Source organism: Ceratotherium simum, chromosome 19, assembly GCF_057802395.1.
Source record: "Ceratotherium simum simum isolate JZ-2026a chromosome 19, ASM5780239v1, whole genome shotgun sequence".
Lineage (NCBI taxonomy): Eukaryota > Metazoa > Chordata > Mammalia > Perissodactyla > Rhinocerotidae > Ceratotherium > Ceratotherium simum.
The window spans coordinates 30,842,201-30,854,810 of NC_141918.1; the positions used below are offsets into that span (position 1 = coordinate 30,842,201).

At 40.8% G+C, this 12,610-nt stretch overlaps 1 protein-coding gene across 1 annotated transcript in view; it reads left to right on the forward strand.

Annotated features, from left to right (window-relative positions):
- The first annotated feature begins 6,316 nt into the window (after window positions 1–6,316).
- The window catches only part of AFG1L (AFG1 like ATPase), a 185,056-nt gene continuing 178,762 nt past the window's right edge, over window positions 6,317–12,610 (forward strand). Inside the window, exon 1 of the mRNA XM_004422187.3 lies at window positions 6,317–6,638. Within this exon, the coding sequence (XP_004422244.1) occupies window positions 6,503–6,638 (136 nt within the window). The 5' untranslated portion in view covers window positions 6,317–6,502. The remainder of the gene's footprint in view (window positions 6,639–12,610) is intronic.

Genomic DNA, 12,610 nt, shown 5'->3' on the forward strand with positions numbered 1-12,610 from the left:
CCCAGAGGTCCCTTAGACTGTCCTCACTGTTTTTAATTCTTTTTTCTTTTTTTTTGTGAGGAAGATCAGCCCTGAGCTAACATCCATGCTAATCCTCCTATTTTTGCTGAGGAAGACCGGCTCTGAGCTAACATCTATTGCCAATCTTCCTCCTTTTCCTCCCCCAAAGCCCCAGTAGATAGTTGTATGTCATCGTTGCACTTCCTTCTAGTTGCTGTATGTGGGACGCGGCCTCAGCATGGCCGGAGAAGCAGTGCGTCTGTGCACACCCGGGATCCGAACCCGGGTTGCCAGTAGCAGAGCGCACGCACTTAACCGCTAAGCAATGGGGCCGGCCCTAATTCTTTTTTCTTTTATCTGTTCAGCTTGGGTGATTTTCTCTAGTCTTTTGTCCAGCTTGCTGATCTGTTCTTCTGTATCCTCTACTCTGCTTTTTAGTCCCTCTAGTGAATTTTTCATTTCCAGTATTGTATTCTTCATTTCTGATCGGTTCTTTTTTATATCCTCCATTTCTTTGTTGATGTTCTCACTGAGTTCATCCCTTCTTCTCCCAAGATCAGTGAGCATCCTTCTGACTTTTTGTTTGAACTCTTTGTCAGGTAGATTGCTCATTTCTGTTTCATTTAGTTCCTTTTCTGGACTTTTGTCCTGTTCCCTTACTTGGAACATATTCCTTTGCCTCCTCATTTTGCCTCTTTCTCTGTGCTTGTATCTATGTATTAGGTAGGTCAGCTATGTCTCCTGATCTTGGAGAGATGACCTTATGTAAGTGATGCCTTATGAGGCCCAGCAGTGTGCTTTCCTCTCATCACCAGTTCCAAGTGTTCCAGGAGTGACCCCCATGTGGGCTACATGTGTCCTTCTGTTGTGACAAGGTTGCTCTTGCCGTAGGTGCCCAGGGAGGCTGAGCTGTCCCCCTGTCCAGCTGGTTGTAATGCTCAGCTGTGTGTGGTTGTTGTGGACACTTCAGTCTCTTTATTGAGTGTGGGGAGCACCAGCACAGTTGGCTGCAAGGTCTAATAGCACATTCCTGTTGCAGTTTTTCTATTAAGTGAGTAGGCCTCCAGTGTGGCTGGTTGTTATGTTCAGGGGCTTACAATTGCTATAGGCCTCTGGCCTATAAGGCTCTTGTCAGCTCTCTGAGGATTGCAGCTGGGTGGGGCTGGCCCCAGGCACGGGAGCACCCAATTGTTTCAGACTTTGGAAGGTGGGTCCTATCACCTATGTGGCTGTTTGAGAAGCACAAGTCTTCTGCAGCTGACAAGCCCCACCACCCACAAGGTCACACACACACAGTCAACACAGTCCTGCCCCATGTGTGCACCCTGACCCCCTGAAGTGGACCCAGTCTCTCCAAGGCAGGACCTCCACACACTCCACCATTGCCCCACACTCTCCACCCGCTCCTTACACACGCCCTGCCCAACAGAGGTGGACCCACTCTCCAGGCTGCACAGAATCCAGGCAGCTTGCTCAGCAGGCTCACAAGTTGCCCGAGGGCTTGTTGTTGGGTGGGGCCAGTCCCTAGGGTGGGCTGCCTGCCCTGGCTGAGCTGGATTAAATCTGTGCTCTAGTGGGTGGGGCAGACCCTGGGATAGCAGGCCCCAGGGAGAACTCCAATGGTGTCTGCCAGTGTCTGTGTCAGCACTCCCACACCAGGTCACAACAATGGCCGCTGCCAATGTCCCAGTCCCTGGAGAGGTCTCACCTCTCACTGAGATGCACCCAGAGCCTAGCAGGTGAGTCTCTTTTCACCAATGGACCATGTACCTTTCTTTCTGGAGATTTTAGGTTGCTTTCTGAAACAGGTGAATTTGTGTATGGGCCCTTTAAGAGCTGGCTTTAATTTCTTTATGTCCTAGCTTTTCTAGGGGTATTCCCCATTGTTGTTAGTAGCCAGCAAAGCCATTATGACACTTGTCTCAGTTGTGCTGGGTCCAAAAAATGCTTATAGTGGCAACGTTCCCTGGCTCAGGTCCCACACTCCTCCAGGGAAGGCTGCGTACCTTTGGATTGTTCCCAGGCAGCTGTGAGGCACTGCGGCTTGGGAAGGTGGCTTTTGTTCTCTCCAGAAGGGAATTTCTGCCTCTTCCATCTAAGTCAGGATTGTCGTTTGTTGCAGGGGTTCCTCTTCTCCAGTTTTCAGTTCTCTCTCAGGGGTTACTGTTCCAAGATCAGTTGTAAGTCTGCTGTTTCCATGGGAGGAGGTGAGTTCAGAGTCCACCTATGCCGCCTTCTCGTAGGGTCAGCTAAAAGCCTACATTCTTTTTCACTCCTGTCTGCAGATCCTGAGCACAATTCTCTAGATGAGAAGGACAGGCGACAGTCTCTTTATGGTGAAATTAAGGATTCTTTCAGCAGGCTGCCTGGGAGTCAGCGGCATGCCGCCTGCTGGCTGTGCCCTCAGCCCATGCCCAAGAATCCTAAAATTTATATGGAACAACAAAAGACCCCAAATAGCCAAAGGAATCCTGAGAAAAAAGTACAAAGCTGGAGGTATTACACTCCCTGATTTCAAAATATACTACAAAGCTATAGTAATCAAAACACCATGGTACTGGCACAAAAACAGACACACAGATCAATGGAACATAATCAAGAGCCTAGAAATAAACCCCACACATCCATGGACAGCTAATTTTTGACAAGGGAGCCAAGAAATACAATGGAGAAAGGAAAGTCTCTTCAATAAATGGTGTTGGGAAACCTGGACAGCCACACTCAAAAGAATGAAAGTAGACCATTATCATGCACCATACCCAAAAATTAACTCAAAATGGATTAAAGACTTGAATGTAAGACCTGAAGCCATGAAACTTCTAGAAGAAAACATAGGCAGTAAGCTCTTTGACATTGGTGGTAGCATCATATTTTCAAGTATGACGTCTGACCAGGCAAGGGAAACAATAGAAAAAAATGAACAAAATGAAGCTTAAAAATCTTCTGCACAGCAAAGGAAATCATCAACAAAAATGAAAAGACAACTTAACAATTGGGAGAAGATATTTGCAAACCATATATCTGATAAGGAGTTAATCTCCAAAATATATAAAGAACTCATACATCTCAACAACAAAAAAACTGACAACCCAATTAAAAAATGGGCAAAAGATCTGAACAGACATTTCTCCAAAGAAGACATACAAATGGCCAACAGGCACATGAAAAGATGTGCAACATCACTAATTATCAGGGAGATGTAAATCAAAACTACAATGAGATATCATCTCATGCCTGTCAGAATCGCTATAATTAACGAGACAGGAAATAAGAAGTGTTGGAGAGGATGTGGAGAAAAGGGAACTCCCATACACTGATGGTGGGAGTGCAAACTGGTGAAGTCACTATGGAAAACAGTATGGAGATTCCTCAAAAAATTAAGAATAGAACTACCATACGATCCAGCTATTCCACTGCTGGGTATTCATCCAAAGATCATGAAAACGTGAATGCATAAATATATATGCACCCTTATGTTCATGCAGCATTATTCACAATAGCCAAGACGTGGAAGCAACCTAAGTGCCCATCAAGGTATGAATGGATAAAGAAGATGTGGTATATATACACAATGGAATACTACTCAGCCATAAGAAATGATGAAATCCAGCCATTTGTGACAACATGATGGACCTTGAGGGTATTATGCTAGGCAAAATAAGTTAGAGGGTGAAAGTCAAATACCATATAATCTCACTCATACATAGAAGATAAAAACAACAACAAACACATAGGGACCGGCCTGGTGGCATAGTCGTTGAGTTCATGTGCTCTGCTTCAGAGGCCCAGGGTTTGCAGGTTTGGATGCTGGAAGTGGACTTACGTACCGCTTATCAAGCCATGCTGTGGCATGCATCCCACATATAAAGTAGAGGAAGATGAGCACAGATGTTAGCCCAGGGCTGGTCTTCCTCAGCAAAAGAAGAAAAAAACAAAAAATCACATAGAGACAGAGATTGTATTGGTGGTTACCAGAGGGGAAGTGGGGGAGGGAGGAAGGCAAAGGGGGTGATTAGACACAAGTGTATGGTGATGAGTTGTAATCAGTCTTTGGATGGTGAACATGTAATCTACACAGAAACTGAAATACAATGATGCACACCTGAAATTTATATAATGTTATAAACCAATGTTACTGCAATGAAAACAAACAAAACAAACAAATAAATAAATAAATAAAATTTCTCCCTACTTTTTTCAAGCTTTAGAGCACATGCTTTATTTCTAAAATTCTTGGATATCATGAATCCATGCTGTCCTAGGCTCTTCCTCACTTTAGATTTTGACCTTATCCCATCTCAATTTCTATTTACATGTGTATTTGATTAACCCTTTGTGTACATACATTATCTCATTCAATTCTCACAAAACCTCTGTGAGGTAGCTAGGACAGATGCAATCTTAATTTTATACATAAGGAAAACAGAAAGAGAGAGGGTAAATTATTGACAAAATCAGGACCCAAATATATCTTCTGATTCCTGCTATAGTATGTTTTCTGTCAACCACTTTCTTTCCCATTTCCTTCATTATTTTATTTCTCCTTCTCTGGATACTTTCGATCTGGTTTTGTCCTTGAGATTAGATGTCAGATCTACTTGGCACTTTCTCTAGGGAGATTTTTAAATAAAGACAGGATAATGCTTTCTGATTTTCTTCTATTAGTTTTTCTGATAATGTTCAAAATTTCTTTTAGGGTAATTTTTGCTTTTTTATTTGTTTTAGCAATTGCAGTAAGAGCAGGAGCATGGAATTGATGTTTTAGTAAAATGTTTTACAATGGCTGCTTAATTAGTCTTCTGGTCATAAGGATTCTCTTGAATACAACAAAAGTAATCCAAGTTATTTCCCTCTAAGTTACGTCATACTTGTATACAATAAAGTTCATTTGCCTTGTTTCTGTCTACTTGCACAGCCATGAGAAAATTTTCTGTAGATTTTCCTGCCAATTTGGCATTAGACTATATGTGAGTGCTTATTTCACTTCCATAATTATTAAGCTGTTGGAATGTCTAACAAAAGGTAATTTCATTGACCAAGGCAAGCAGTTGTTTTCTCAGAGCAAACAAAATGATACCTAGATACTCTCTGAAAGTCTTGAGTGTGATGAATATGTAAGTCAAGTAAGAAATAGTCCATTTTTTTCCAAAAGATCTTTCACAAAGTGTCACACCAAAAATTAGTAACATTAAATGAAGGAAACAAACAAAAAAAACCCATTTTCTATAGCATGGAGGAATAGCTTGTCATGTCAGACGATGGAATTAAAGATAGAAAACAAATAGTATAAACTGATTTATTTTGAACGATACAATCAAAATAATTTTTTCCATAAATGATTTGACAGAGTTGGTAGAGAAATCTCCAAATTATTATACCATGCTACGCTCTCCTTTTCCTGTTTTTTTGGAATCTTCTATTGTGGACCAACTGCCTCACTTCCTGGAATTCTTTCGAGTGTAGTCTTTTCAGTTTTCATGCAACTGAAATTTGGCTTCTTCTTGTAATCCAGACTTTCTTTCCTGCCTGCCTTAGCTCACTTTAGTCCCTGTTCTTGGAATGTCTTCATCTCCTGTTTAAAGTAAAGCTTCTAAAAGGTCTTCCTGATTTCCCAGCCAACGTCCTCTCCTTCCATTGATTCTATTACACCTGGTAGAATCTTTTGTTACTTTCTTCATCTCTCCTGCTGGAATGCCAGCCTCTCTGGACAGCAATTTGTATTCCCAATACACTTATCATAGTGACTCAAAACATTTTTTGTTTAATCAAGTTAGGGCAGATCACTTAGAAATTCCTCTTTGGATACGCTATCCCCCGGCCACTCCATCCGTTCATTGTCCATCTCGGGCCATTGGCTTTCCCATGTCACTTATCACTTCTTTCAAAACATTTGAGTGTATGCCATATTGAAAATGATTTATGCTATTCAAATACAGAAGGCAAAAGTGGTAAGAGCACATTTCAGGTACTCGGACAAAGATGAGTTGGACGCCGGAGTCAAAAGAAATGGGGCTAACCATCCAGGGAGGTGTGACAAAGTAACATCAATATTTCGTTAAAATATGACGGCCCGCTGGCTCACCTAGATTTTATTTAGGTTTCTGAATCTCGGTCAGGTGGGCTAACCGAAAAGACTCAGAGGTGGTTACGTGACCACACGTCATAATCATGTTCCAACTCCTTGAATATATTTTGGGACCCTCTGCTGCCGGCGCCAGGCAGAGAATTGCCCCTCCCCCCAAACCTAGAGTGCGCGCCCCGCCCCCGGCAACGCCGCACTGCATGCTGGGAGTCGTAGTCCCAGCTGGCAGCTGCCCGGAGGGACGGAAGGGCACCGGAGCCCAGGCCGCCGCTTCACTACTAGAGGTCGCGTTCTTCCGCTGTTCTTTTTCATTCTATCGGTCGGAGTCTTGCGTGAGCCCGGCTGGGTTTGTCCGTGTCACCGTTTCTCTTCTGGGTTTCAATAAAGTTTTTTTCTTCCTTCCCTTGTACGGAGCTCAAGATGGCGGCCTCCTGGTCGCCCTTGGTTACCCTGCGCTTAGTGCAGAGCCGGCTGAGACGGAGATGTGTTGGGTGCGGGGCGAGGGCCGCTGCACTCGCTCTTCCGGCCACCGTCCCTGGAAACCCCCTTTGGAAAGGTCAGTGACTGTGCCATGAGTAGGCCGAGCCGACTGAATATGCCCCGGGAAGCCTCGGGTCAGTCACCCTCCCTCCTGTATCTCCCCCAGCTGCCTCCTGGTTTCACGGTTTTTGGAGCTAAGGGCCCGTCGAGAGGAGTTTCAGCCTCTCTTGCCCTTCTGTTACTGTCTGCCCATGAGAGAGCCCTGCACACTGAGAGAGCTGGCCCACAGTGACTTTTCATTTTGAGGGTCAGAGGTCGGCCCCAGAGTTGGTTCCTTCCCAGTGTAGAGTTGAGACCTGGTGAGCCCAGGTGTGGGAGTGCCTGGCTTAAAGGGATGCAAGTGTGGGGTTGGGGCCTGGGCGCCCTTTCACCCTGCGCCTTCCCAAGCTCTCCCGGGCTGGTGACCGGGCACTGGATCTAATAGCCAAGCCTGGGACCTCTGCAGGGCCCCCTGGGTTTTGGGATTCTGGGAACGCAAGTATACAAGCATTTTCAGATTGAGGGATCGATTCTTCATGTTCTTTTCAAGTCACTACAGGCTTCAGTGGGATTTTTTTTTTTAATCACTGGGCTTGCTTCATTCATTCATTCAGATTGTTACGTGTTCATCAATGAATGAATCATATTATATTTTGAGTAACCAAGCCCACAGGAGTGCTAATCTTATTCATATACTCCCACTACACTGCGGGCTACTCAAAGGCAAAGACCAGGTGTCATTGTTTCCTTAGCGCTTAGCACATTGTTGTTTGATTGGCAGATGCGTTTTTTTGAAGGAATGAATGACGTTATTCTTATTGTCTCCCCCATAGTTATGCTTTCCTTTTTCTCATCTCCAAGCACTCCCTCTTATATATCTTAATAAGTTGATTCTCATTGGCTAATTTAGCTAAAACTCTGTAAGTCTTTGGTTATTATCATCAACAGAGTTGAAATTAATACTAGCACTGTGATTAAGTCACCTTAGATTTTTCTGCAAAGTTTAGCATAAGTCACTTATTGTATAATGGAATATTTTGGTAACATAAGGTTTGGATCATAATAACTTTATTTTTTACTTTTGGAATAGGCAATAAAAGCAAATGATACAAAATTCAAAAGGTACGAAAGGAATATGGTAAAATGTGAAGACTCTTCCCCCTCTATCCCTTAGCCACTTGGTTTTCCTCCACAGAGGCAACCTCTATGACTAGTTTCTCATGTATTCTTCCAGAGACATTCTGTGGGTGTACAAACATATATGTGTATAAATATCTGTATTAAAAAAAAATAGAAGTGGTAACATACTATACACATTGTTCTTTTCCTTTCTTTCTTTTCATTTAGTATATCTTGGAGCTCATTCCATATTAATACGTATAGAACTGCCTCATGTCTTAAATGGTTAAAATAGAATTCCATTCTATGCCTGTACCGTAATTTATGAAAATAATATTTAAGGAGCATCATCATAATAACATATAAGATTTACCGAATGCTTATTCTGTGTCATGCACTATGCTAAGTGCTTTCTATATACATTATCTCATTTAATTTTTGTATCCTCATTTTGAGGATAATGAATCCAAGGTTGCAGGCTAGTTAAGTGGCAGAACTTGTGGGTTCAAGTAAAGGCTATCCTTGGACTTACATCTGACCCTAAAGGCTATGCTGTTAACCTGTCCTCATACTGCTTCTCATTCTCAAAATTTAGCCAGTTTTTGGTGTGGAGATTTGATGAAAATGCAGTTAGGGTAGAGGTGGATTTAATTGTAACTAAAGATGCTCCCTCCCCCTCTTTAAATAAAAGGAAAATTTAAGTTGAAATGTTATTCAGCATTTAGAGTCTGATTTAAAAATTTGTTTTGTATTCCTTTCTTGACTTTTTTTTTTTTTGGTTTTTTACTGTCTACGTTTATATTTTATCTCTATTTTTTCATCTTTGCAAGTCTACTCTTTACTACAGTGTAATGTGATGGAAGCATTGGCTTAATGTTAAACAAAAGAAGGAAATAGGGAAAGGAAAGGAATAAGGGGAAAGGGAGAGCAGGTTCTTACTTTGTTTTTATGTCTCATCTAAGCTTTAATGCCAGCCCTGGCTCCAAGACATTTTGGAAACTGGAACTATGAAAACTTTAGGGGTCCTAAAATGCTGTTCATCCAAATCACCTACCTGATTGCCTAACTTTAAATTCCTTAGGAAATAGAACATTGTGAGTTCTATTTGGGATGCATGTATTTAGATTAGTTAGATTATTAAAAACTTGAAAGTGAAATTTGGTTTCTTAGGTAATTTAAGTATATATGTTCAATTTTGATTTCACTGCCTGTTTTCTTTTAGGTCTAAGTGTGTCTTCATTTAATGTAACAGTTATTCAATCTCCAGATAGTTAAGGGGAAGCATTTTATTAGAAATCAGAGTGGCTGTGGCGTGGGTAGAAAATGCCTCAAAACTGGTAATTCAGTTGAAGCCTTGTATTAAGTGTGAGGGGGAGAAAAAGTGAATGAAATTGGGTCCCAGTCCTTGAATAGCTCACAGTCTTGGAAGGGAGCTGAAATTACAGTAGCTAACGTTTATTGAGCCCTTTCTATGTTCCAGGCAGTCTACTAGCAGTTTCTTTCTTCATAGTTTAATCTTCATAAAAACCCTATAAAATTGTTATCTCTATTTTATAGATGAATAAACAAGCATGACCACCTAACTGGGATTTGAACCTAGGTATTTTTGCTCCAGAACCACAAATGTAACCAACTGTGTTCTACTAGCTCCTTAACATAACAATGGACATTAATAACCCATCATCTAGGCCCATCTTGAAGTGTTGGGTAGGACTCCAGAGGAGAAAGCAGCTCTGCTTAGGGAGAGGAGGATTTTTTTTAGCAGAAGTGTAGAAGTGAGCTGTACATGGCCTTTATTGGTTTATGGTCCCTCAGGGAGAGTAGCTAGAGATGAAGCTGGGAAGGTGGCCTGGGATCTGGTTAAAGGAGGCCTGTATAGTGTACAAAGATGTATAGGTTCAGTGGGACAATGTTGTAGGTTTCTTAAGAAGAGAAGTGATGGGAGGCCAACCCCATGGCCTAGTGATTAAGTTTGGTGTGCTTTGCTTTGGTGGCCTGGGTTTGGTTCCTGGCTGTGGACCTACACCACTCATCCGTGGCCATGCTGTGGTGGAGACCCACATACAAAATAGAGGAAGATTGGCATGGATTTTAGCTCAGGATGAATCTTCCTCAGCAAAAAAATAAAAATAAAATAAAATAAAATATGGGCAGAGAAATCAGGGCAATTTAAGCATCAAAAAGAATAATAATATGCAATTATAAAATATTGAAAAGTAAAAATTCATGAGTCCAATGTGAGACACATACACACAAAGAAGCGGAAAAAAAAAAAAAGAAGTGATCAGATCTGTTTTAGCATGATTATTCTTATTGCTGCCTGAAAAACAGATCAGGAATGCCTGGATGGGGGAATATTGGAAGCTGGGAGTTTATTTAGAAGGAAGTTGTAGTTTAGGGAGAGTAGTTTACAGCCTGAATTACTGCTGTGGTGGAGGTGGAGAGCAGGGCTGCAAGGGAGGGATTTCAAAGACACTTCTTTGGTAGAATTGACAGGCTTTGGGGGAGACAAGGGGAGAAGAGTTAAGATCAATTTAGATTTCCTAGTTGGGGTAATTTAATGGTATCACCATCCATCTATCAAGGGAAACAAAACAAACATGCAAAAGGGCCAGAGGCATTTTACAGGAGATTCCATTTTGGACTTGTTAAATTTGAAGTGTTTATGACGGTTATGGTAAATGAGTCTGATTAGTTGTAGGAAATATGGGGATCTGAGACTGAGAAAGGAAATATGAGGTGTTGAGAGCCATGAGAATGGAAGAACTAGCCCGGGAGTATTTGTAGAGTGAAAAGGAGAAAAGGCTGATGGGGATTTTCAATTTTCCTTGAGGGAAATTGATATTTATGAGCAGAAGAACCTGACTTTGTTGGAGAGCAGTTAGAGAGGTCATAGGAAAACTAGGAGAGAAGCCAAGGAAGAGAATATTTCTAGGTTTTCTAAAACTGAAAATTAGTGTATCTCAAAATTCTATTTTGTTTAAGCTAGACTTAGAAACTGTTTATTTCATAGAGGCAAGGTAATATGAGAGTCACATCTTGTGATTTCTTATTATTATAGTGTCCTTCTGTATCTCAATGTTATGTTTTTAGTTGTCTCTTACATGATGACTCATATTTGCCTTTAGCTCCACAATCTCCTTTATTACATGTGCATGGGAGATCTTGATTAAGTACTAATATGAGTAGAACTAACCCATCTCAGCCATATGAATTGGTATAATTTATTGGTAGTACAGATTAGTGTTTAAGAAAATGGGCTTTGGACTTTTATTACCCAATTAGATGAATACCCTTATGTGAAACTTTGTGTTTCTTGGATTTCCATTAACATTATACTAGAAAAGAATATTCTTACCTACTCTTGAGGCTGATTAACTTCATGTTAATGGTTTCTTTCAATTAAATTTTTTTAAAGCATAGCACAGCTTATTACATAGATATAGCTAGTGCCCTAGATGTAGTTCTGGGATGGAGAGAGGGGCAGATGAAATAGGGTTGATCCAAGAGTAGAAGTGATAGAAAGGAACCTCAGAGGTCCAGAAATGGATTATTGATCTGTAGATTAGCACTGCCTTATACCTTAAGTGCTTCATTCTCTTTAAGTAAATGATGGAATGTTTAAATGGGTATAACTATTTTTTTGGATTTGTCTTTTCACAAAAAGTACCACAGAAATAATAGGTGTCAAGGGTCTAGAAATGGGTAGTTCAGCCTTAGGCCAGTGTAATAATATGCTCTATAAATTCTCTGATAAAAGGTTGTCTAGCCTCTGCTTGAATATACCTAACTAGATCACTTATATATTTCACTGGTTAAGATTTGTTCTGGGCCGGCCCCGTGGCTTAGCGGTTAAGTGCGCGGGCTCCGCTGCTGGCGGCCTGGGTTCAGATCCCGGGCACGCACCAACGCACCGCTTCTCCGGCCATGCTGGGGCCGTGTCCCACATACAGCAACTGGAAGGATGTGCAGCTATGACATACAACTATCTACTGGGGCTTTGGGGGGAAAAATAAATAAATAAAATTATAAAAAAAAAAAAAAAAAAAGATTTGTTCTAATTTCTCTCTTAAAAGCCTTTTGGATATGTCCGTTCTTTCTGCTATGTTTTGTCTTCCTTGCCTAAGGTCCACTGTTGAGGTCCCATTTGTATGCCTACCCTACTGGAGGTACCTGATACTTTTATCTCCAGAATCTTTTTCACAACCTTTGTTGACTGTCTTGCTTGTCCCTATTTCTTCTCTCCATTGAGCCAATCCTAGAAGTTACTTTTGCAGCATGATATCTATCCATGTTCTTGACCAGGTGGCAATTTTCAACCATTTTTAAAGCCTGAATGTGTAATTCTTAGAGTAGTTCCTTCATAGCTTCATAATGCAATTTATATCTTAAGTGCAACTCCTGTAGATTCCATTTTAAAATTCTCATTTATATACGTGTGAGTGTATAAAATTTAAACGAATATAACGAATAGATGTTATTTTTCTTCATCGTTTGAAAGAAAATAGTTCCCTTAGATCTCATTATTAGTGTATGAACAGGGTGAATATTAAGGAGTTACTCAGTATGCTAGGCCATGCCTATAATTACTTCAGAATAGCTTTATTCAGATTTTTAGGCAGTATTTTACTGATTTGTTATCATGAAATTTAAAGTACTATTTTTTCCTTTCGTAAAGTTATACACATTGGCGTATTTAAGATTAACTAGCTTCTAAAGGAAAAGAATGATAACCAGCAAGCATTTAGTTTTAATTTTCATAATTTTTCTATTTAAATCAAAAGCACCCTTTTAAAGCCCCTAAATCAGCCTTTTATAAATAAAGTAAATCATCTTGTTGATGCATTCCTTGATGATGGCTTATGTTGTTTTTCTAAAGAAAGAGTTTAA